The sequence below is a fragment of the Helianthus annuus genome, chromosome 3 (genome assembly GCF_002127325.2).
Source record: "Helianthus annuus cultivar XRQ/B chromosome 3, HanXRQr2.0-SUNRISE, whole genome shotgun sequence".
Lineage (NCBI taxonomy): Eukaryota > Viridiplantae > Streptophyta > Magnoliopsida > Asterales > Asteraceae > Helianthus > Helianthus annuus.
In genome coordinates, this window is record NC_035435.2 from 24,334,647 (window position 1) to 24,360,694 (window position 26,048).

The window sequence follows — 26,048 nt, forward strand, 5'->3', positions numbered from 1 at the left end:
ATGATTTTCTTGACTGTAGTTTTACTGGTAACATCACATCAAGATTGAGTTATCTATAGTTTTTCAGGCTAAGCGATTCTGTGGGACCCCTTTCAATGATTTGGAATTGTAAATATGAACAATTCTTGTGGTCAAGATCAAGTTAGGTTTCAACCCCTTTGCTTTGTTTTGTTTTGTTATGTTTTGGTAAATGACGAAAGCCGTGTGCTGTTTGCAACAATATGAAAGGGTGTTTGGATTTATATTTTGAAACTGATTATTGCACCATTAAGAACTAGTTAATGTATAATCAGAATCTGGTATTTGGATTTATATTTTGTAACTGATTATTTCTTGCATCTTCTTATGTGAGCCTCCGAATCTGGTTATTTTGACCCCTAAATAATCAGAAAACCGTGATTACCCCAATTACTTACAACTGATGAAATGCACATCCAAACCCTCTCCGTGTTTAGTTATAGAGGTTACACATTATTCCCCTTGAATGGGTTAATAGGCTGATCTTGTTTAAGAAAGGAGCACATACTTCAGATATAATCTTGTGGTGGGTGGGATTATGTAACCCCATCCATATTCCTGGAGATTTTGTTCAGATTAGAAAATTTGTTTAGTTTAGTTATATCGGATGCCATTTTTCTTTGTTAACATACCTTGTTGCTGATTAAGACTACAATTAAGTATTTTGTTATAACTTCAAATATTTGGTGTTATTTTTATAAAAAATAAAAAAATTACATAACAATTTTATTGTATCTATATTATTCGGTAGTGCAAAGTATGTTGAATTAGGTTGTATTTGTAGGTGAAATATGAGGGATATCATTTGGAGAAGTATGGGGATGAAAGTAGCCAGAACTTGACAAAGAACTGTGGTACCGAGCTTGCGGGGGAAAGAAGAGAGGCAAAGTATATGGGTTAAGCAATCTTAAGAATGATTTTAACGTTCAGCATCATGGCAAACAAGACCAAGAGGTATGTTTATTCTTTTAAGTTGTTTGGTTCAAACATGTTTAAACTCAAATATTGACATTATTTTTTCATGCATTCACTTCTCTGTCAATAATAGTCAATAATATGTTAAGTTTTGTATGGATATTATTGAAAAATAGGCTATTTGACCTTAGAAGTCAAACTGATTTTTTTTCTCTTTATTCTATAATTGTATATCCAGCTAATAAGTTTCATAAATTGTATAAATTGTGATAATGCTGGCCATTAATATTTCACTTTGTGTTGGTTTTATTAGATCGAAAGATTGAACGTGATTATCCAAGATATAGTGAAAGTAAATGAAGAAGAAAAAGAAAGGTTGAACGATATTATTGCGGGATTGGTGGTGGAAAAAGAGAAAGATAAGGCGGAGAAAGAGGCTATGAATGAGAGGATGGCAAACATTGAAGCGATGCTAAAAGCTAGGTTTCAAAACGTATAAACACTTTGTTTTGAATATGTATTTTGTTATGATAACTTTGGTATTTGATGTTTCAAGTGGGATGTTTTATATAATTGTGAAAATTTGATAATATGTGAAATTTAAAATTGACATTATATATGCAGGTTAAAATAGAAAATGCGACCGCAAAAATGGTCGCAATTTTTCAAAAGAGAGGCGGTCGGAAAATGGTCGCAGTTTGTAAAAGACAAGTGGTCGGAAAACGATCGCAGTTTGTAAAAGGGATGCGGTCGGAAAACGATCGCAGTTTGTAAAAGGGATGCGGTCGCAATACGGTCGCATCAAGACCGTCGCAACCGAAGTCCCACAAAACCAGGAACAGTCGCAATATTTGTGACCATTATTAAAGTCGCAAAACCCAGGTCGCAAAAGATAGTAGCAGTCGCGACTTAGTCGGAATAGAGCAATTGCGACGGGTGTTTTTCCGATTGTAGTACCGGTCGGAAAACGGTCGCAACAGGGCAATTGCGACCGGTTTGCGACCAAAATTGCGGTTGGAAAAACCTAGTTTTCTAGTAGTGCTAGGAGTAGTGATTCTTTATATGACTCAAGCCCTAGTTCAAAATAATCAGGTTTTGTTATGGGTTGTCATTTCTAATCTATTTAATAGACAAACATGTTCAGATTGACATGTGTAACTCAGTTAATCAAAAATAAGTTATCAATCAAATCATTTCCAAACACTTAGATATATAAGTCGTTTTCAGTTCATCAATTCCACTCACCAACCTGAAATACGTCAACCCAAAACGATTACCACCGCTGGTATAACTACTCACCATATTGGTTTGAGAAAATAGTAGCTAAGAGAGCAGATTTGTTATATAAATATGACCGAATGTCAATCAAAAGATGGTGGACTATATTTCAACAGATATGCATATGTATCGAGGTTCGCATAGGCAGAAGCAAGATGCAATGGTAACCGATTGTTATAGTCTTTTAACTCCAATAGTTGTTTCCTCTTCTCAACCAAGAGCTGGGCTGTGTGTGTGTTACCAACTATTGCAGCAATGCGTAGGGCTGCTTGACCCTTGTGATTTTGTGTTTCGATAACTTTTCCGTCTTCTAAAAACTCCAACAGTTTTTCACCGCTACGTGTAAATTTATATTTTTTACATTGTGACATATATAAAATAAAACACACCACTAATTTAATTTAAATAAAAAAGGTACATAAAATCCTAATAAATGAAAAAAACAACTTAATACATCCTAAAAAAAAAAAAAAACAACTTAATAAAATAAAAAAACTTGGTAATAAATTCTAAAAAAAATTACAAAGTACAATAAATATTAAAATGTGGAATCCAACGAATTCCGGGTTCCCGTTGTGCCTGTACTCGATTTTGGCGTTCTCCACTCGATCGTCGTAGCTTAGGGGTGAGTGTTTATAGGTAAAATTTAGTAAAATTTTTAAAAATTTGATTTACATAGCGGTATCCGCCATGGCCAACGGCTAGCCCAAACGGCTATAGGTAACGGCCATATTTTGCTAGCCAATCCCAAATCTCAGACATCCACATCATCTAGCCAACCCGCCCCACGCCAGGCTTGATAGCCACGCCAGAGGGGCAACGCCGCTACCCAAGCTGGCCCGGTGTGCTTAAGCGGCGTTGGTTTGGTTCCCACGCATCAAACCGAAGCCCACACCCCGGGGTCTTAAAGTGAGTGTGTTGTGTGTGTTTAGAGAGAGATAGAGAGAGAGTTTCTACTTTATAAAGAGGTTTTAAATGCAATGGTGTGTGAAATACGCATACTGCCTTTTACTTAATTGTAGTAATAATTAACTGACTTTACTAACTGGGTTTGATTTAAATGATAGAATATGTTAGATAAACCAGGAATTTAGACATAATTTGTAATTATTCTTTTAATGGGCACGTTTCATAATTCTGATAACACATAAAGGATACAAAGTATACCGTGTATAGGTTATTTAACTATTCTTGCTTTCAAAGAAAAAAGTTTTCCTAATTTCAACTAATAAAAAAGTACTTAAATTCACAATATCACACAAAAAGGCTAAACAACTTAACTAATTTGAAAATTGGAAAAAAGCTTTGCTAGAAGAAAATATATTACTTACATGTGATTTAACATTTTGAATTAAAAAGCGTAACAACATATTTACATTGTCAAGGACCATGAGCAACAACAATCAAGAGAGATTAGATGCTAAATCCAAAGCAATTTATTCAACCACCACTGAAGTATGAATTGCTACACAACGGGTCATTGCAATGCATAATGGAATTCCACTTCATATAAATATTGTGTTTTTCTTATTAATATTACAAGACTTAAGGTAACTTTTCTCACCAAACAAGGGGAAAAATGTTGATTGGATCAAGTTTGCTAGTAGGGGAAGTTTTATAGCAACGATAACTAAAATTGGCCAGCAAGCAAATACAGCTATTGGTGCCAGCATCCATGGTCTTCTATCACAAAAGACAAGGAAAAAGATTGCACCAAAGGCTACCATCATGGTAATTGCTGAGAGGAATAACATCACGAGTCCAAAAATCAGCCTTCTTGGTAAAATGACCTGAAAATCTTTTTCGGAAGAACTTGCGGTGAGGATCGTTGATAAGAACAATAAGAGTGCGGTAACGCCTGTAAAAAGTGAGGATGCATTGGATACAGCAAAGACAATGAAGGGGATTTCTTTTCCAAACACGGGGATGCCAGATTCTTGATTGCTTCCACCGGGTACAGTGATTGCTGCTGCAAATGCGACAGTGACAATTAATGCAGCAGTGATGCTGGATGATTCAGCAGTTGTCTTCATCCATATTTCTCCTTGCTTCAGCAAATCATGGTGCTCCCTTGCGAACACTATTACTGGTGTCTCATTATATATATTCTTTTCCATAAGTTTTAATGGTAACATGAGCCTCTCCACTTCCTGTAGAATTCAACCAAATTATACTTTATGCAACTAAAGTGCAAAGTTCACAACATGATGACATATATCTTATATGTGACATACCTTAAACCATAAAAGTTCACGTTGTAGTTGCAATGCTGCGCCTGTGGTACGACTGAGTACAAATGAAGGTGCCAATCTTCCAGCCAAGTGTGCAAGATTATTTGAAGAAGAATCGGTCATTTCCCCACGAGACTTTGTGCGCTCAATTATGTGATAGATAAGGTTGTATACTTTTTCAGCACGGTTCATTATGGATAACTGAATGATATTATACCCATCTGCATCCTTCAAATTGATTGTATCTGGTGAATTCATTAAAATCTCATCAACAACTTCGTATCGATCTTGGCGCACAGCTTCAAAAAATGAGTCACTGTAACCTACATCTGATGGGCCCTTCATTTTACATATCAAGCTCAAGATATTTTTTGCTTTTTTGTACTCTTTTCTCTTCTTCTCTATATTCTTGATTGGAGGCACTACAATTTAGAAAAAAAAAGGAATTTAATTCAAGTTTCCATCTTCAGAGACAGAGATTGTGTAATCCCTTACCAGTAATTGCTAAAACTTTCCATAGAAGTAAATACAACATAGAAAAGGATAAATGAAGCAACAGAATGAGGAGACAAATCAACTGATATATTGGATAAAGTGTGGCTATTAGTACTGCACAAGAAATAACAAAAAATATTAGATAAATCGAATCAGGTCACGTATATATATATAGTTGATCGCTCACCAAGTAATATCACGGAATTCTTCCCCAACAAGTTGCAGCCCGTGTTATTACAGATTTTCACTACCCGTAAGATGTTATCGACGCATCTATCTGGGTGAAATAGCAAAGAGCATCTCACGACTGTTTTCTGACAGACATAGTGGAAAGCTGCAACGTAGACATAGTAGTATCAATGAAATAAATTAATGTATCTACAGGGTTCACATAAATTTTTCAGAAAAACAGTTGTGGATAAATACATGGATAGATTAAAGATTCCCTGAAGCCAAGATCAGTTGGGAAGGTTGTAGTTATTGCCTTTAACATCTCTTCGTTTTCCATAGCAATATTAGGTGATTCCTTGAGCAATGTCTCTGCCAAATCTGCATGGATTAATAAAGTATAAGGTTACTTTAATTTACTCCTACGTGTAATCACACCATGTAATAACTAGGAGTAGTGATTCTTTATATAACTCAAGCCCTATTTTAAAATAGGTTTTGTTTTGGGTTTTCATCTATAATCTATATGATAGACAAACATGTTCGGATTGACATATTTAACTCGGTTAATCAAAAGTATTTTGATCCATCAACTCATTTCCAATAAAAACCATATTTTAAGAGGTTAACCAAACAACCCATTTACGATTCATTTAACCCATTTATTGCAATTTGTTTAACTCATTAACAACCCCTTTACAATTCTTCAATCTATTGACTCGTATATAATTAATTGGGTTACATGATTTCAAGCGTGTGTGGGTTACTGTTGATGTTTTTGACACGAATAAATATATATAAGTTGTTTTCAGGTTCATCAATTCAACCCGCCAACACGAAATACGTCAACCCAACACGATTACCACCCATGGTATAACTACTCACCATAATGTTTTGAGAAAATAGCAGCTAAGAAAGCAGTTTGGTTACTCATATATGACTCAAAGTGTGAATCACAAGGTGGTGTACGAGATTCGAACAAATATGCATATGTATCGAGGTTTGTATTGGCAGAAGCAAGATGCATTGGTAAAACATTGTTATTGTCTTTGTACTCCAACAATTGGCTACTCTTCTGAACCAAGAGTTGGGCCGCGTGTGTATTACCAACTATTGCAGCAATGTGTAGGGCTGTTTGACCCTTATCATTTTTCATTTCGATATCTTTTACGTCTTCTAAAAACTCCAACAGTTTTTCAACGAAGTAGTTGTGGCCCATTTCAACCCCTACGTGAAGGATTGTGTTGCCATTCGCAGTGATAGCCTCTGTGGCTGCAAATTTATTATTTTCCAATATGGATTTTGCTTTCCTCCACCACCCTTCAGCTGCAGCTTTGTACAATTCTTTCTTTAGTTGTGTTTCTCGAATTCTGGGTGAACTCTCTGTTTCTATATCATGAGTGTCTATATCTGGAGCATCTTTTATAAATTCTATTCCGAACGTAACTCCTAGAGGATGTGTTGAATCATTTCATTTCAAAAGGAAAACAAATTAAAAAGTCAAAATAAAAATAAAAATGGTTCATCCAAGTGCCAAAAGTTGAGTTACTGTTCACTAGCATTTCTACAACGGGAAATCAAATACATGATAGGTAATGAAGTACGTACCTTCGCTTTTTGGTCGATCATAGATGTTTGCTAGCCAATTCCATACATAACTTACGGGATAGTCTTCCAGATATATGAACTCCTTGAATAGATCTTCGCTCATAGTACTAAAAATCCAACCTTTGACAAGGTTGTCATATTTAACCAGTATACGAAGACCTTCTTGTTGAATGACGTGAACCAACTCCTGACTTTTAATGAGGAAAAGCATCTGAAGCTTCCAGATAGGATAGTTGCTTTGGCCGGAAAGCTTCACTGAAATGAAGTTGGAGACGTTAACAGTTGATGCCTGAGTGTATTTCAGGTCTTGTGTTGACGCAGAAACAACAGAATCAGGCCATGAATCACCTGCATTTCAGTTCAATATTTCAGAAAGGATATAAATTTAGAAGTGCATGGTAGTTAATGGAGTACCGTACCGTCTGTAAAGTGGGATTCTAGTTTTGTCCATAAATCCTTTGCCGAATCGCAGTCTGTGAAATCTTTGACCAGTTCTTCGTTCATACTACCCAAAATCCAATCTTTGACAAGTTTGTCACATTCAGACTTTGGAAAACGAATATTGATATGAATGACGTGAAGCAAGTCCTGACTCTCTATGAGGCGAAGCATTTGATCCTTCCAGACATGATAGTAGAGGCGCACAGAAAGCTTCACTGGTACAAAGTTGGAGACCTTAATATTTGATGCCTGCTTGTATATTAATGCATCTGCTTCATCTGATAATCCAATTCATTTCAATATTTCAGAAAGGATATTGGGTACTAATATCGGCCTCAATTCTACTATGGTGTTGGAACCAGATCTCTTATTCAATTGAAAGGTTTTATTTACTAGCTTGAAAAGTGATGTTATATGAAACAAAAGCGGGTATATGAAACTTGCAGAGATGAACAATGCAAAGAAAACAGGTTATTTTATTCAATAATAAAGATGCCTTTAAATAGGCTATCATCCAACGTACATACTGAAGCTTTCAAAATCACATGTGCAATTACCTATTATAATGGAAAGCTCCTAAAGAACCGGTCCCACTCTTCTACCAACGTTTATTCCCAAACTTAGTCAAACCGTACTTTAATAACCTGCTTGGCTTAATAACTCACATCTATGTCAATATTACCCAACACTCACCCCCTAATCTTGACATAGACTGTTTATTCTTCAAAGTAGTGTCGGCTCATCGTCATCCTGGATTAAATTAGCTTCATCGTCTTTAGCCTTCCATTTAGTGCACTCATAAGAAAAGTGTCCAAATTCACCACAATTAAAACACCGAAATGCACTTTTGTCACCTCGACCCGAGCCTCTTCCTCGACCTCTTTCACCTCTACCGTAGCCTCTTCCGCGGCCTCTTCCTCGTCCACCACTTCCACCATACTTTTGTTCGGTCATCAAAAGTTGGCCTTGTTCTTCTTCCTTTTCACCACGACTCTTTCTTCTTTCTTCATACGACTTTAGCCTTCCTACCACTTCATCAAAGAGCATTGAATCCAAATCGAAACATTGCTCAATCGAAGTTACAACTTGAAGATAGGAGTTTGGCATTGCATCAAGTAGCCTTCTCACCATTTCTTCTTCCTCAACTTCATACCCGAGACCCCTCAACTTTGAAACCAATCCGCTCACCTTTGTAGCACCATCATCAACAAGTTCTCCTTCCTTCAACCGAAAACCTTCAAGCTCTCTTCTCAACGTTGCAATTCGAGCCGCCCTAACTCGATCTACACCCAAGTATCGTGTTTTTAAACCATCCCACACTTTCTTCGGGTCCGTGTAACTCGACATTTGCAACACCATCTCCTCCGGTATAGCTTGAAATAAGAAGGCGAGTGCTTGTTTTGATTTCTTCGAGTCTGGGTCTTCACCTAATGCCCTCGGTTCGATCGTCTCCAAAAGACCGTGTGCATCCAATATGGACTTAACCTTGATAGCCCATACCGGATAGTTGGTTGAGGTCAAAGTCGGAACTTGGTAAGACATCGAGCCTGTTTCTTTTGCTTGTATCATCGCCATTCTTCACTTTCTTTTTTTTTTCGTTCGAATCGACTAACCTTTCTTTCTTTCTTTATCGATTTCTTCTTTCTCGGTCTCTTTCTTCCTGAGTTGCACCTGCGTTTTTTTCCCTTTCTCACGGCACCGAACTTTCTTCTTTCTCTTTCTCACGACACCTCTCTTTCTTCTTTCTCTCGCAGGTTGCAACTTTCTTTATTCTTGTAGGTCCCTGTTTCGCGGAGGATTACGAACCTAAACCTTGTTATACAAACCTACTAGCGAGTGCGGAATCCAAGCTAGCAAGCAAACCGAGTTAGTAGCAAGTAGAGAAACAAACACACAAGTTCACCGATTAACACAACTTGTATTAATGCAATGAGGGTTCGGTTACAAGCTCAATGTTTACAAATCTAACATGTAAACTCTCAAAGTGTGTGTGTGAGTTTCGGACAGAATGCTCTCAAAGAATACTCTCTCTTTCTGTCTGTGTCTGTCTACCGAAACTCAACACATGCATGGGTATATATACCCAGCTCATGAAGTCTGGATCGAAGGATCTGATAGATGGTCCGAAGGATCATCTATCGATCATAGTTCACACGAAAGATCAGCATGGACCTCGAAGGATCATCCTTCGAGGTCTAATGGTCGAACCATGGTCGAACCATATCTTTCGATCACCTCGAAGGATCAGGTGTATCCTTCGAGGCTATCCTTCGATCAGAACATCTTTCAAATGTTGTCCAAGTCAAACTAGGAGGATAGTTGACTTGGTCAACTTACAGACTACCAAGGACATCGTTTACATACAGACCGAATACAGACAAAGTACAGACACAAGTGCACCAACAAACTCCCCCTTGGCTGTAGCTTTGTCTTTATCTTCTATGGTTGTAGACTCGTCTTGAACGTCGACGGTCTTTGGTCTTCGAGTTATCAAAACTCTGATGTCCTTTCAAGTCTTCAATGTCGGAGGATCTTCAAAGTCTTCACGTCTTGCAAGCAGCGAGTGTATCAACAAACTACCCGTATCATGTAGGAAGTGTGTTGACAAACTCCCCCTTAACATAAGCTCCCCCTTGAGTTATGCTCGTGAAAAGACTTTATCTTTATGAAGTGAGATCCTTGTGGTGTTGATGATGACCAGCGGCTACTCGATCATCTTCATCTTTTGAGCGCCTTCTCGTCGTGTCTTCATTCCAGAGCTTGTCATCGACTATGTTCTCCCAGCCTTTAGAATCTGCACATGCAAGAAATCTAAACGCATAATGAGAACAACTGCTTGGAATATAGTTAACATAAGCACATGACACACGAATGACCATGTCATAACCAAACACCGTCCGACAGTTTGAAAGTTTAATAAATTTGACAATTTTAGCCTTTTAACTTTCAAACATGCAAATTTCGACCGTTTATGAAGATTTAGTCAATTCGGTTTTCAGTCAGGTTTCAGGTAACGAAGACTTGAGCTCCAACATCGTACGATCGAAAATAAAGCAGAAATAAAATCTTTTTGGCTTTTATAAAGTTTATATTAAAACACACTTAAAATCTTTTTGGTATTTTTGAAATTAAAAGACAACAATTTAAGATCCTTTGAGTGTTATCAAACGACATCACCGCTAATGTCGTGCTGATATGCACCAAACGACGAAACTGTTTAAAAGAAATAATAAAAGCTAAGCAGTACATAAATATATACAGACATTCTTTTTGCGAGTTTCGAGGGTAAGAGAATCATATCAGTGTACGGTTATGCCAAAACACTCTTGTTGTTCAGTTAGTTAACATTAAGATAAGCATCCTATAACAATTATCGGTATTGTTGTCCACTTAAGCTCAACTTATCAGATGTAATCATGTTTAGAGGATACGTTAATGTATGATTTATACTTACCGACCGGTGTTCATCCACATCACGACACATTCCCGTATCAAGGTATGCACGAGGGTTCATCTTACCGGTGAGTATACCGATTATCATCTGTTTGACCGTATAAATTGTGAGATACTCACTTATTTTGATTTGAAAACAAGTCCTATGTGATAAAATCACTTATTGATGAGGAACTTGATTTTCGTATGCATGAGGGCACAGGTGCAAGTCCGTGAACAGGTCAGTACTTCCGTACAGCAGAGAGACGAACTTGACACCCGGATAAATGTGATATTTTATCACTTATTTGATTTGGACATGTGATTGTTTATCACTTATTGAGGTCGAATGTAGTATGCAATATGTACACGTATGTATAGTATCATGGAAGATCTAGACTTGCGTCCCCGTTATTTTTCGGTAAAAGATACAACCATGATACCCAGATGATAAGCAGCATAAAGACCGAATATCTCAGAACCTCGGCAATCTATCAAACGAAATTTCGGTACTAAGACCATATGCCAATGAATGGTTCCCACCTGGTCTTCAGTCGATTAAGATTTATATCACCCTGCACACTTTAAAATGATTGTGAGCCTACCGATACATCTTATATAGAGCTGCTTATCGTTTTTCATTTAAGGTTTAAAGAGGTTTGGATAGACCACTGATGTACTATCATTTTCTCTTTTGCTCTCCAGGAAACTCATTTTTGTTTTTCTATTGTTTTTGTGTTTTTGAAATTTTTCGATGTTTTTGGATTTTCTGATTTTTGGATTTACTCCCCCTAAAATCAACAAACTAAGATAAATTTAAAACACACAAAGATATTTACAAAAATGATTTTCCGATGTTGGTTTACTCTTGCTTGACCTTAATGCCGTTTACCAATAATAAAAAGTCAAATCTTGATTTGTCAAATGCTTTGGTAAATAAGTCGGCACGTTGGTCATCGGTGTGGACCTTAACAACATCGATTAGCCTTTTCTCAAAGCAATCACGTATGAAGTGATATTTGATTTCGATGTGTTTGGTCTTTGAATGCTGCACAGGATTTCTAGTGATATCTAAAGCAGCAGAATTATCAACGTAAATAGGAGTAGTTAGGAATTCAAAACCGTAGTCCCGCATTTGTTGTTGGATCCAAAGAACTTGGGAGCAACAACTTGAGGCAGCAATGTATTCAGCTTCGCATGTTGATGTAGCGACACACGTTTGCTTCTTGCACTGCCATGTAACTAGGCGATTTCCTAAAAACTGACATCCAGCCGTTGTGGATTTGCCGTCGATTTTGCATCCGCCAAAATCAGAATCACTGAATGCGACCAAGTCAAAGTTATTATCCCTAGGATACCACAGACCGGTGTCGGGGTAAGCCTTCAAATAACGAAAAATCCTTTTGACAGCAGCAAGATGTGAGGCCTTCGGATTAACTTGATATCTGGCAAGCAGGCACGTTGGGTACATTATGTCTGGCCTTGATGCTGTGAGGTACATGAGAGATCCGATCATAGCGCGATAGATAGAAGGGCTAACAGCTTCTCCCTTCAAGTCTGGAGTAATTCCGTGATTAGTTGGCAATGGGGTACCAATGGGCGTTGCATCAGACATCTGGAACCGGCTCAAGATGTCACCAACATATTTAGTCTGATGGATGAATATCCCAGACTCCGTTTGTTGTACTTGTAGGCCCAAGAAGAAAGTCATTTCCCCCATAGCACTCATCTCGAATTTATCCTGCATAATGCGCTCGAATTCCCTACACAAGACATCATTAGTAGAACCAAAAATAATGTCATCAACGTATACCTGTACCAGAAGAAGATCTCCATCTTGTTCCTTGATGAAAAGAGTACAGTCGATAAGACCTCTGCGAAAACCGTTCTCCAGCAGATAGTGTGATAAGGTTGCATACCAAGCTCGTGGTGCTTGATGAAGACCATAAAGAGCTTTGTTGAGCAACCAAACCCGATCGGGATGGATAGGATCTTCAAAACCTGGAGGCTGTTCGACGTACACCTCTTCTTCAACCACACCGTGTAAAAATGCACTTTTCACGTCCATCTGATAAACCTTGAATCCTTTTAAGGACGCATAGGCTAGAAAGATTCGAATTGCTTCGAGACGTGCCACTGGTGCATAGACTTCGTTGTAGTCGATCCCTTCAATCTGACGAAAACCTTGAACGACTAAACGAGCTTTGTTTCGGATAACAACTCCGCGGTCATCCTTTTTGCATTTGAAAACCCAACGGGTACCAATCTTCTTGTATCCAGCAGGTTTCTCTACTAGTTTCCAGACACCCAGCTTCTGGAATTGTTGCAGTTCTTCCTGCATTGCTTCAACCCAAGCATTATCTTTCAAGGCTTCTTTCCACGTTCTTGGTTCTTCTTGTGAGACATAACACGCGAAGGACCAGTCGTTTTGTTGCCCGGATTCTCGAATAGCTGCATACAAGCCTGCATTGTTGTTGTTTCGCAACATGTTTCTTGTTTGTACGCCACTTTGCACATTTCCAATGATGTTTTGTTGAGGATGGGTATTATGAATCCTTGTTTCTGGATTATCTGGAACTGGAACATTTATACCCAGGTTGTTAAGATTAAGATCAACAACCAATTCAAGACCTGGAATTGACGAAGAAGATGATGCAGTAGTCTCAGCTGTTCTATGTGTATCCACTGGAGGAGTACCCTCTGAAGTACCATGAACTGCTGTTGTTGGGGCTTCTTGATCTGCATCTAGAAATTCATCATCCTCTGAAGATTCGTTCAATTCATTTGCATCATGAAAATCCTCATTGTTGAGAGTATTATTGTTCACCGAAGAAGATGGTTCTTGATTAACAAGAATTGGACGAACCACCGGTGAAACTGTTGCATTGTCACTCTCGAAAAACATCCTAGCCGCAGCATTTTCTTCAACGGCTTCAACATTGATCGAATTGAAGAAGTCATCGTACTCAAACATCCAAGGTTGACCCGGATTTTTGACTGGCAAGGTGTGCCTTTGTACTCTGACCTCAGACCATTCCTCGATCCTTTTAGTCTCTAGATTCCAGACTCGTAAGTTAGGGGTGGCATACCCAAGAAAGTATCCATCAATTGCTCTTGCCCCAAACTTTCCATTAGGATCGATGATTGTGCATGGAGCTCCAAACGGTTCGAGATAAGACAAATCTGGTTTCCGTTTTTGAAGAAGCTCAAAGCAGGTCTTGTTGTGTCTTTTTACTGTAAGGACTCTGTTCAATGTGTAACATGCAGAGGCCACAGCTTCAGTCCAGAATGGAATGGGTAGCTGCGACTCTACCAACATTGTCCTAGCAGTCTCGATCAATGTGCGGTTCTTACGTTCAGCGACACCATTCTGTTGAGGAGTATAAGCTGCACTAAACTCATGAAGAATACCCTTTGAAGTGCAGAACTCCGCCATGGAATGATTCTTAAATTCAGTACCATTGTCGCTACGTATCCGCCTAACCTTCAACTTATACAAATTCTCAATCTGAATGATCAAGTTTTTGATAATGCCAAAGGTTTCACTCTTGTGTGCCATGAACGCAACCCAAGAAAATCTTGAATAATCATCAGTAACCACGAGGCAGTATTGATCACCCCGAATACTCTTGTGTTTGACAGGACCGAACAAATCCATGTGCAAACGTTCAAGAGGAACTGCCACTGTGTTGATCTTCTTTGTAGGGTGCTTCTTCTTTGTTTGCTTTCCTTTCTGGCACGAAACACAGACGTCTTGAAGATGAAAATTTTTGAGGGGAACGCCATTCACCAATTCATTTGACACCAAATGATTCATTTTTCGTAAGTGAATGTGACCCATTCGTCTGTGCCAAGAGATAGTGTCTTTTTCTGTGGCTTTAGAAACGAAACAAGTTGCTTGTGCAGACGTAGTAATAGCCTGGCTCATGTCAAGGACGTACAAATCATTTATCCTTGGAGCCGACAAGAGAATCCATTCTTTTGGAATTTTGAAGCCGGGTTTCAGCACGTAACATCCATTAGCATCAAAGTGTACCGAAAATTTCTTGTCACAAATTTGAGAAACACTAAGAAGATTGTGATCAAGTTGTTGCACAAAATTGATCTTGTCAAAGCTGACAATCCCGTTAGATATCATTCCTTCACCCGTAATGTATCCACCTTTATCTCCAGCAAAAGCAACATAACCTCCTCTAATAGATTTAACATCGTAGAGAAGCTTCATGTCGCCTGTCATGTGCCTGGATGCCCCACTATCAACAATCCAGTGACTACTGATAGTTCCTCCTGAAGCACCCTGCACATGAACTCAAATGAATTAGTTGGAGATGGGGACCCAAGCCATTGTGGTCTTGGGTCTTCCATTTTCATCAATGACAATCACTTCTTGTCTTTGATGGTTGGTGAATTGTGATGGTCCCCCTGATTCAGTAACCAATTTAGGTTTCCATGTCTGTTTTGTTTTACCAGAATCTTTCTTTAAAATTTTAACTTCTTGATTGTTTGAAATTGTAGAAGTTTCTGGTTTTACAGCAACAGATTGTTTTTGAACCACATCAGTTTTAATTGCTTTTTCAATTTTCTTGACCTGTTGCCGTTTCTGTTTCTTTTCCCTTTCTTTTACAAGGCGGGGATCTTGTTTTGTGGAAACAGTTGGCTTACGGTCAGTTTTGTCACGGGGATCATCAACCTTTCCTTTCTGCTTATGAAGATATGGGCAGTTTCTAATAATGTGCCCAATGGTTCCACACTCAAAACATGATCTTCGTTCTACAAACCCCGAAGAATCATGTGATCGTCTAGCCGATGATGTTGAACTTTGTGAACCCGAGGTACTGGGTTTTGAACTACTTGGTTCATTTCTTTTCTCGACAAAAGCTTTCTTGACAAAATCTAAGTTAGATTGATTTTCAAACTTTTCAATTTTGTCCGTTCCCGTCGATTTCACAAAGTTAACATTCTTCTTCTTCTTTTGGTTCGGCCTCTTTTGCACTGGAGCCGGTGCTTTACCTTTGGGTTTAGTGTGATTTTGCTGTGTTGGCACTGTTGGCAATTTCTTGTTGCCAAATTGCTTTCGAACTTCAGCCTTTGGGATTGGAGGACACTGTGTGACTGTAACTTTAGGTCCTGCCTTTCCCAAGAACTTACTTGTCGAATTCTCAAAGACTTTGCAGATTAAGGATTGATTAACATTCTTAATGGGAAAATCTTTGTCTGAGTAAATTTTATCATCACCAACTAGAGTGTACAGCAAATTCACACTCTCCGACTCCTTCTCAGACGAGGACTCAGTTGCAACAGTCTTAGCGGGTTTGACAGGGGGATCACATAGAATGTGATTCTCAAGAGGTATGTCCTCATTTTTGACTACCGCATCAGACTTTGCTGGGACAGTATCATCAGATTCATCATCAGACGAATCAGCATCCTCAATCACAACTGGAGGATCTTGATTCTGTTCAGCACTCACAAATGTATCTGCTGACACATCTGAATCTGAGGATACTTCCTTTTGGTATCCGAGTCCTGCAGCAAACTCCTTAACATCTAGAGGCACAGAAGGTTCAAAGAATACCCTGTCCTCTTCATCAGGCATGGCGTCATAATTATGTCTCACTGGTGGTGGACACTTCTTGTAGCCTATGCATGTGACATCTCTCTTTTCCTTCTGAACGTCAATGATGTGATCTAACACATAGCTAGAACTCAAATAACTGTCCAGCTTGAGTTGGATCGCATCACTTTCGGTTTTCACACAGGCCATCTCTTTTTGCATTGTTTCAAGACGAGAGATATACAAATTAATGTCCGTCTGTTTTCTTGAAACCATTTTTGTCAATTCAGTTTTATCTTTCTTTAATGTTTCAATCATTGACTTAAATTCTTTTTCATGGTTTTCATGAAACATGTTGGCTTCTGTGCATTTTGAGAGATCCACAGTCAGCTTTTGATTGTGAATGAATGTCACATCATATTTCTCTTGCAAAGCGTCATGCTTACTTTGCAAGTCACACCACTCAGCACTCAAGGAACTATGTTTGTCTTGCAAGTCAAACAAACTAGCTTGTAAAGCATCATGTTTGCCTTGCAACTCAGACATACTTTTCTCCATTTCAGCACATCTAGCATGCAACCTAGCACATTCATCACAATTAACAGCAGTGGGTTCATCGACACATACCTGACTTGATGAACCGTCGACATTAGCCATAAAGGCTGAATGGAGAGAAGACGAAGTATAAGCAGCTTGATCCACCAAAATAGATCTTCTTTGAGTTTCTGCTGCAGCTTCCTCCAAGAGTTCATCAATATCTGCATCGATTGCTGCATTCGATGTCTCACCCACATAATCATCACCAGAATTGGATGATTCTTCATCAGCACTCCTGCTATAACCAGAAGAGTCTTCATCTTCAGACGATTCACCACCACTGGCAGAAGATTCTCTACCACTGGTGTGAGCTAGCTCCTTCACAATCTGAGCAAAACATGCTGTTTCATCAGGAGCATCACCACCCAACTGGATTGACCAGTCACAACCTTCATCCACCTGAACTGCAAGTGCTCGGTTGGTTTGGTTATTTGCTGGCACCAATGACCGCTCAGTGTTTCTGTTCTGATTCTGCTGGTTGCCTCGGTTTCTGAAGGGATTTTGATTCCCGTGCTGTGCTGGCTTTGTACATTCCCTTTTAAAATGGCCCCGTTCACCACAGTTGAAGCACTTAACAGCCTGCTTATCGAACCCATACTTGGTGTCTCGCTTACTTTCCAAGCTGGTTCTGCCAGTACTTTCCATCCAATCCTTTGCTCTTCTCACAGCACTCGCAAAGGCCCACTTGATATCCATCAAGTCCATCTCTTCCTTATCAATCTGCCGGTAATCTTCTTGTGTCAGATTAATGTTTCCAATCTGACCTTCTATCAACCCACAGTACGCGCTTACTACAGTGTTAAGCAGCTCCATGTGTTCCTTAGCTACTTCTACACTGATTTTAGAAAAACTTGAAGTGTCAAGCTGTACTGGATTTGACTTTGATTGTTGACCTGCAGCAGATGATGTTCCTCCATAACACGCATATTGTGGTTGTTGAGCAGGAGGAGGAGGAGGTGGTTGTATTGGATTTCCATACAGATCTGTGGTTGGAGGCGGCTTTACAGGAACTTGCACTGGATTGCCATACATATCCGTGCTTGTGACAAACGCCGTTTGAAGTGGAGCATGTGAACCGGCTTTTGCAGATGAAGTAGTGGAGGTGCCATAATACATCTCTGGATTCTGTGGCACTGCAACTCTCTTTGCCTTCAACGTTTCTTCCTGGTCCTTGTTCTCCAGAAGCTGCACGAAATCGTTGATATTTGTAGTTTTCAACGTTCCGTTGTACTTCAAGATTTCCAGGAAGTTATTCCATTGAGGAGGCAATGCATCGGCAAACTTCTTTACCACCTTTGTTGGAGTCGTTGTGACTTCAAAATTGGTCAGCTCAGTAAGCAGGTGATAGAAACGGCTTGTCATATCTCCCAAGGACTCCTTATCCATACATGTGAAGCCATCGAATTCTTTCTTCAGTAGATCTCGTCGTAGTTGACGTGTGGCTTCATTACCTACTCCTCTTGTCTTCAATGCATCCCACAGCTTCTTCGTAGTCTTGAAACTGACGAACTGATGATAAATATCCTTGCTCAGTGCTTGAGTAAGAATAGCGTAAGCTTTCTTTTCTAAGTCATACGTCTTCTTTTGATCATCAGGAAGATCGGCAAATGTAGCTGTCGAAGAAGCAGCAACCTCGATAGTTTGATCGAATTCCGTAGTGAACCGCAACCATAACTCTGTATTTTGACCAAGAATGTATGTATGGAAACGATCAACCCATCCCGGATATTCATTAAGATGCATCAACTTTGGAGGCCTGTTTAAACTGCCGGTTTCACTTTCACTTAGTAGAAGACTTTGAATACTCGGAGTTTGATTTGAAACAAACGCCCATTGACCAGCTTGAGTGGCATTTGTTTGTGAGGATGTAGATACCGGAGATTCGGCCCATGATGGAGATTGACTGGTATTCATGTACTTTCCACTGTCTGGAGCCGGACTTCCCCACCAACTCGGATTCATGATAGATAAGCAAAATAAATGCTAAGTAAGAATGATTCGAAAGATAACACAACCGAAAGATCCTGGTCGAAAGATCTGAAATCACAGAAACTTGTTAACTATAAACAGACCACAATCGAAAGATACAACCTTGTTCGAAGGATCAACAGTACTCGAAAGATTACTGTTGACTCTCGAACAATGATCTCGAAAGACTCAAGAACACGAAAGATTCCCTTTTTGAAAGATCCTTATCTTTCGTGTTAAATCCTTATCTTTCGAACAACAGATCTCGAAAGATTCACCAATACGAAGGATCCTAATCTTTCGGACACTAGTCTTTCGAAAAGATTCCTTTCTCGAAGGATATAATTCAAACTTTGAAAGATGAATCGAAGGATAGTAATCTTTCGACTCTTTCTTGATCGAAAGATGATCTTTCGATATCGAAAGATATCCTTCGAGACTTCTGACACAAACTGATCTGATGTGAAAGGTTGGTGAAAAGGTGACAGGTTGGTAGGTCAACTTTCGGCAAGATGGTATGTGCAGGCTGTCCTATCACCACCAACTTTGAAAGTTTGCCAAAAAAATTTGCCAAAAATGACAACCTTATCTTCAACACCAGTCACCGGAATTTTGAACCGGAAAATAGCCGGAAAATTCAAAATCACTTAAAACAATTTTTCAAGTTACCCAACCTCACTTTAAACACTCCCGGTTAGTTTAGACACGTTTTTACTCAAAGAAAGTACAAGAAGCTAAGTAAAAACAGGTGCAAAACCAAGTGTTTCAACACACCACAACTTGTAAAAACCCGGTTTTAAACAAGGTTAAGAGCCTTAGCTCTGATACCACTTGTAGGTCCCTGTTTCGCGGAGGATTACGAACCTAAACCTTGTTATACAAACCTACTAGCGAGTGCGGAATCCAAGCTAGCAAGCAAACCGAGTTAGTAGCAAGTAGAGAAACAAACACACAAGTTCACCGATTAACACAACTTGTATTAATGCAATGAGGGTTCGGTTACAAGCTCAATGTTTACAAATCTAACATGTAAACTCTCAAAGTGTGTGTGTGAGTTTCGGACAGAATGCTCTCAAAGAATACTCTCTCTTTCTGTCTGTGTCTGTCTACCGAAACTCAACACATGCATGGGTATATATACCCAGCTCATGAAGTCTGGATCGAAGGATCTGATAGATGGTCCGAAGGATCATCTATCGATCATAGTTCACACGAAAGATCAGCATGGACCTCGAAGGATCATCCTTCGAGGTCTAATGGTCGAACCATGGTCGAACCATATCTTTCGATCACCTCGAAGGATCAGGTGTATCCTTCGAGGCTATCCTTCGATCAGAACATCTTTCAAATGTTGTCCAAGTCAAACTAGGAGGATAGTTGACTTGGTCAACTTACAGACTACCAAGGACATCGTTTACATACAGACCGAATACAGACAAAGTACAGACACAAGTGCACCAACAATTCTTTCTTCTTTCTTTGCTGATCTAAATCAGCTTCTTTCTAGTTTCTTTCTCGCGAGCGCTTTACATAAACTCGCTTATCATACTGCTGCTATCTTCCAAAGATCGAGCCCTTGAGCTCTGATACCAAATGTTGGAACCAGATCTCTTATTCAATTGAAAGGTTTTATTTACTAGCTTGAAAAGTGATGTTATATGAAACAAAAGTTGGTATATGAAACTTGCAGAGATGAACAATGAAAAGAAAACAGGTTATTTTATTCAATAATAAAGATGCCTTTAAATAGGCTATCATCCAACGTACATACTGAAGCTTTCAAAATCACATGTGCAATTACCTATTCTAATGGAAAGCTCCTAAAGAACCGGTCCCACTCTTCTACCAACGTTTATTCCCAAACTTAGTCAAACCTTACTTTATTCTTCCTAACTAAATTAAATAAAAGCTACTCCATAATAAAAACATATAATAACAAACTACTAATAACCTGCTTGACTTAATAACTCACATCTATGTCAATATTACCCAACATATGGGAAATCAAATACATACATGGTAGTTAAAAAAATCGGTTCTACTATGGGAAATCAAATTCATTTCAACCCGGTTCGACCGGGCATCGTCCATACTAGCGGTCCGGTTCATGTGGATCGTAAACTCTTAAAAAATCGGCCAGTTTGTGAACGGTTCAACGGTTCGGCCGGTTCGGCTGTCAGATTGGTAAGTTTACAGATTTAGTTTAGTTATAGTTGATAAAGAAAGTTTTGCAGTTAAAGAGCGAATACCAGTATAGGCAAATCTTTTAGACGGAGAGCAAAGCTCTGCTGAAGCCGGCAATGATAATTCTGCTGCTAGTGAAGAAAAAACGAAGAAGAAAGGGTGAACCGAAAAGAAAAAGTGGTGTCTCAAAATACAATATAATTAATAAATATGCTTCTTCGTTCTTGGAAATTGCAGCTCCAAACCTACAAAATGTCAAAACCTATTTTTCACTAGTTTCCACTTTCCATTACTTACTTTTTTATTAATTATTTTATATTAACCTTTTTTACAAGCCAAGGAAGCTTTTTATTATTTATTTATTTATTTATTTGATATTTACTAATTACTAATATATTTTTATTTGGTGCTTAATACCTTGTATAACCTTTTTATGAAACAGGTATCTTATTTTCTAAAATAAAAACGAACACATAATTTTTATAGGTTTGTTTTTAAATTTAGAATTAGAATGTTTGTATAAGAATATACTGTTTTTTTATTTTTAATATCTCATATATAAAAATATGTTATGTATTATATTATCCGGTTCTTGGATCCGGTCCGACCAGTGAACCAGTAATGTGTCCGGTTCGTTGTTCGATCCGGTCCTGAAAACATTAATAGAGTACGTACCACTAGCAGAACGCAATTCTAGGTTCCTCCACAGCAATTGTACCGATCGATAGAAATGGAAATCTTCAAGCACGTAGTTGGTTATAGTATTCAAAATCCAACCTCTGACAAGCTTGTCATATGCTTGAGTCATGGGGTCACCTTTATCCCATGGAAAACGAGCTTTTGCATGAATGATGTGAAGCAAGTCGTGACTCTCTATGAGGCAAAGAATCTGACTCTTCCAGACATCATAGTTGTAGTTGGTAAGCTTCACTGAAACAAAGTCGGAGACGTCAACATTTGATGCCAGCATATATCTCAAGTCTTCTGTTCGTGTAGAAACATCAATTACATTGGATGGAACACCTGCATTTCATTTCAATATTTGAGAAAGGATAAATTCAAATGTCAAATAAAAACGAAATTACACGACCCTGCCAAAAGTCGAGTCACTGTTGACTCACATTTCCACTTCGGGAAATCAAATATATGGAGTACGTACCTTCTGTATCACTTACTGGTAGATTAAAGAGGGATTCTAGTTTCATCCACACCTCTTGTGCCGTACCCATGTCTACCAAATCCTTGAGCTCATTTTCGTTCACAGAACCAAAAATCCAACCTTTGACAAGTTCATTATATTGCTCGATCATGTGGACATCCTTATCCACTGGGAAAGGATGGTTAGCATCAATGATGTGAAGCAACACCTGACTCTTTATAAGGCAAAGCATCTGAGCCTTCCAGATCTTATAGTTGCTGAGCCCGGAAAGCTTCACTGAAACAAAGTTGGAGACGTTGATATTTGATGCCTGCATAAATTTCATATCATGTGTTGGTGTAGAAACATCAGGTGCATTCGATGATCCAGCCATCTCCATTGGCTTATTTCAACTATGCCAAACAAGTTCTTTCGAATATCTGGAAAAGAAAAGTATACTTGAAGCTGATTCACGTTTCACACCTTGAGAAATGGTTTATATATATAAGATATTGGTTTACACCCTCCCCAGATTCAACGGTTGACTTCAGGAATCAATGGATGCATAATTGACTACTGAGGGTTGGTGAAAGTAAATAAATAAGACCAATAATCGTATACTGTGGTACACTTCTTTTTTTTTTTTAAATGTTATACACTACACACTTTAGTTAAGTAACCAATTAATATTTCATCATAAAAATAACTAGCTTTGTCATTGTCGCCGTGTTGGAGTGAATTTCTTTTGTTATTTAGTCTGTATTTACATGTGTTTTGAAATTATTACGAACGCGTTGCGTACAAAACCGCTGACAAGAATAAAGAGTAGAAAAAAGCACTAAAAGATAACCGAAAGAAAATAAATAAAAAAAGTTGTATGGTAATGATTTTGTTTATATGAAACCTATGGACAGAGATAAGCAAATGGTACTGGATACTGTTACCAAATTTCCCGAACCGAAAGCTCTTAAGTACCAAATAGATGACTAAGGTTATAGGGTATGGTCATGATCCTCATGATCCCACCATGACCCTCCACATCAGCACCATGCATGTCATCTACTTCTAATCCATCATCCAAAACCACTACCCTAAGGGTGTGGTCATGACTCAAACCACTATTATCTTATTTTAATTAATTTTTTTTTTTGAAAAGGAAAGAAAATATTGAATAAGGAAAGGAGGCCCATGGTTGTCAGGGTTAATCCATGTGAATCATGGTGGATGAGACAAGAGGATGGTGTAGCAATTCATTAATGGTCCTACGTGGCGATTGATGACCCAATCATGCCCCTCACACCCTATAGCCTAAGAAGTGACAGAAAGCTCATTTAAAACTCAACCGAGTGGGTGGTAAATTTAATATCTTACATAAAGAAGCATTTATACAATGAGTAGCCGTCTCGACATGAATGTTCAATAATTATTATTTAATTTTCACCTTTCTTATTTTTGAACAGCAAAAGACTTCATTTATCTCTCAAAAGTTTCATTACACAAATTACATACTTATATGGTTAGTAAGCTACTAAGTCAACCACCTCATTATGATCGCCAAATAGATTAAAACATTACATAAAATTAGATGTTCGACACCTCGAAACATCTCCAATTCCATTTCATGCTCCGCTCTTTTGCTATACATTTAATCCATATATAAGTTGTTGCTTCCATCTCCCTGAAAATCACGTCTATATTAGTTCTTTTCCCAACAAAGATACTTTCTTTGTCGCTTTCCATATCCCCCAACATGTTGCTATTATTACTACTTGAATAAATTTTTTTTCGTTTCCTCTTATGTCGCTTGTTTGTGAAATTACAAAAGATCCTTCAATGCTTTGCAGGACAGTAGGTACGACACACATGGGGACTTGCAGCTTGGAGTGTCAATGCTTTTTAATAAACTGTTTTCTTTATTTATGCAAAACAACTGTGTGTTTTTTCTATGTATGGGTTTTTATACTTTAAGCCCACGATGTCAAACTTAAACCGCCTTTTTGAACATTTGAAATTATTATCACCATTCATGTTAGAATATGTAGTTAAACATTTTCCAATTATTTTGAAATGGTTCAAGATGATTATTGGCTTGATTCTATTTGTCACGCTCCTTGCGGTAAAACCCCGTAGGTGAAATTTAAGGGTGTGACAATTTTATATTAAGGGACTAACCAAATGTTTATCTTTACTAAAACATGATTGCTTAGTAGACACTAATTCGGGTTTAATAGAATTATTCTAGGTATTAGACATTTTGTAAAAAGTATGAAAATATCATTTAATAAGGGTCTCTAAACAAGGATTTATTTAATATGATGCTTGTAGGATTTGAACTTAAGACCTCTAATTTGATATCAATTAGCCTAACCAATGAACCAGATAATGTGTTTTTCTAACATCCATTTTAATTAACTAGTTACGAAGCTGGGTTTTCTTGAGTTCAAATGGTGGTTCAGATGATGGCTCGGTGGGATTTGAACTTGAGACCTCTAGGTTGTAAACTAGAAGCTTAACCAACGGGGCTGGCCAAGTCCTTGCGAATAAACATAACCTTTATTTATTTATTACCCATTTCACTACTTCATATTCTTTCTCGTCACCAATATTTCATGGTAAAATTAACTAGGTTTATCATCGTTGCCGTGTTACGGTGAACTTGTTTTGTTATTTATTCTGTGTTTATATGTATTTTGAAATCACTACGAGCGTGTTGCACACGAAACAACAGACAAGAATAAAAGAAAATGTAGAAAAAAACACTAAAAGATAACCAAAAGAAAATCAATTAAAAAGTTGTATGGTAATGATGTTGTTCATATAAAACCCATGGTTAGAGATGAGTAAATGATGCTGATGGGTACCGGCATCAAGTTTCCTGAACCGAAAGATCGTAAGTAACAAATAGACTACGAAGAAGTGACAAATGAATTGAGTGAAAGCTCATTTAAAACTCGACTGAGTGGGTGACTGGGAGGTAAATTTAATATCGTACATAAAGAAGCATTTATACGATGAGTAGCCATCTCGACATTAATAATTATTATTTAATTTTCAGCTTTCTAAATACAAAATCACATAAAATGGTTGTTAAAATTTTTTCTGATCTCTAATTTTAGCGCTTGTTTTTTTAATCTTATCAACAAAGGTACAGTTTTATGCCGATAAAATCCTAGCATACAAAGAGTAGACACGAACAAAAAAGCCAAAATTAGACTCCATATATATGGACGGAAATCTTGGCAAAAATATTCGCAAATCATGGGAATTCCAACAATTAGTCTTGTATACTTAAAAAATGAGTCGAGTAAGAGTTAAAACCTACCTACTTAAAATATTTACCTATAAAAATATGTATATGTATACATAAAACTAAAATTTACAAATAAAAACCCAACCCGAGTAATCCAGATTAGTCGCTAGTTACCACCTCACTAGCCGACTAGCGACTAACGAGTTCTCCAACAATGATTTAAAGTCTTAAACCACTCGGAAACTTCAAAACTAAAACGCCAATCAATATCATAGTTAATTTCACATAACATTTTCTCTTTTAATTTGTAATAATATTATTATAACATATTAATATCCAATTGATTAATCTAAGGCTAAATTGCACTTTTCGTCCTTTATGTTTCAGGGTTTCTACAGGCACTGTCCTTTAAATTAAAAATTACAATCTACGTCCTTTATGTTTGCAACCTATAACGGGCGGTGTCCTTTCTCATAAACCCAGTTATCTTTTAATGTTAAAACCCCTTGTCTCTCTCAACTTCAAACATGAGGGACCTTTTATATAAAAAAGGTGAAACATTCAAAAACAAAACAAAACTCTTCATGTTCTTCTGTCACACCCCCAAAATCCACATGCGGAGTATCACCGCTTGGGAGCGTGACATGACCAGGATCAAGCCACCAATCATATTGAACATGTAAGTAAGTAGTAATAGTTATTCATCAATACGAAAGGTGTTTACAAGACCAACATAATCAAGTGTAGCGGAAGCATTAATGTAAAAACCCA

At 38.0% G+C, this 26,048-nt stretch overlaps 1 protein-coding gene across 4 annotated transcripts; it reads right to left on the reverse strand.

Annotated features, from left to right (window-relative positions):
* Positions 1-3,691: 3,691 nt before the first annotated feature.
* On the reverse strand, positions 3,692-22,598 carry LOC110928794. Of its 4 annotated transcripts, none has more exons than XM_022171815.2 (11): positions 22,049-22,598; positions 21,565-21,912; positions 20,955-21,017; positions 7,133-7,432; positions 6,714-7,061; positions 5,991-6,554; positions 5,364-5,486; positions 5,125-5,271; positions 4,938-5,051; positions 4,446-4,864; positions 3,692-4,361 (listed from the first exon to the last, which is right to left on the reverse strand). In XM_022171815.2, the coding sequence occupies exons 1-11, from the start codon at positions 22,425-22,427 to the stop codon at positions 3,717-3,719; spliced, it is 3,450 nt and encodes a 1,149-aa protein (XP_022027507.1). In that variant the 5' UTR covers positions 22,428-22,598; the 3' UTR covers positions 3,692-3,716. The 4 variants fall into 4 exon arrangements, with proteins under 4 accessions (XP_022027507.1, XP_022027506.1, XP_022027508.1 ...); XM_022171814.2 differs by having other exon boundaries at positions 20,955-21,020; XM_022171816.2 differs by lacking the exon at positions 20,955-21,017.
* Positions 22,599-26,048: the final 3,450 nt, after the last annotated feature.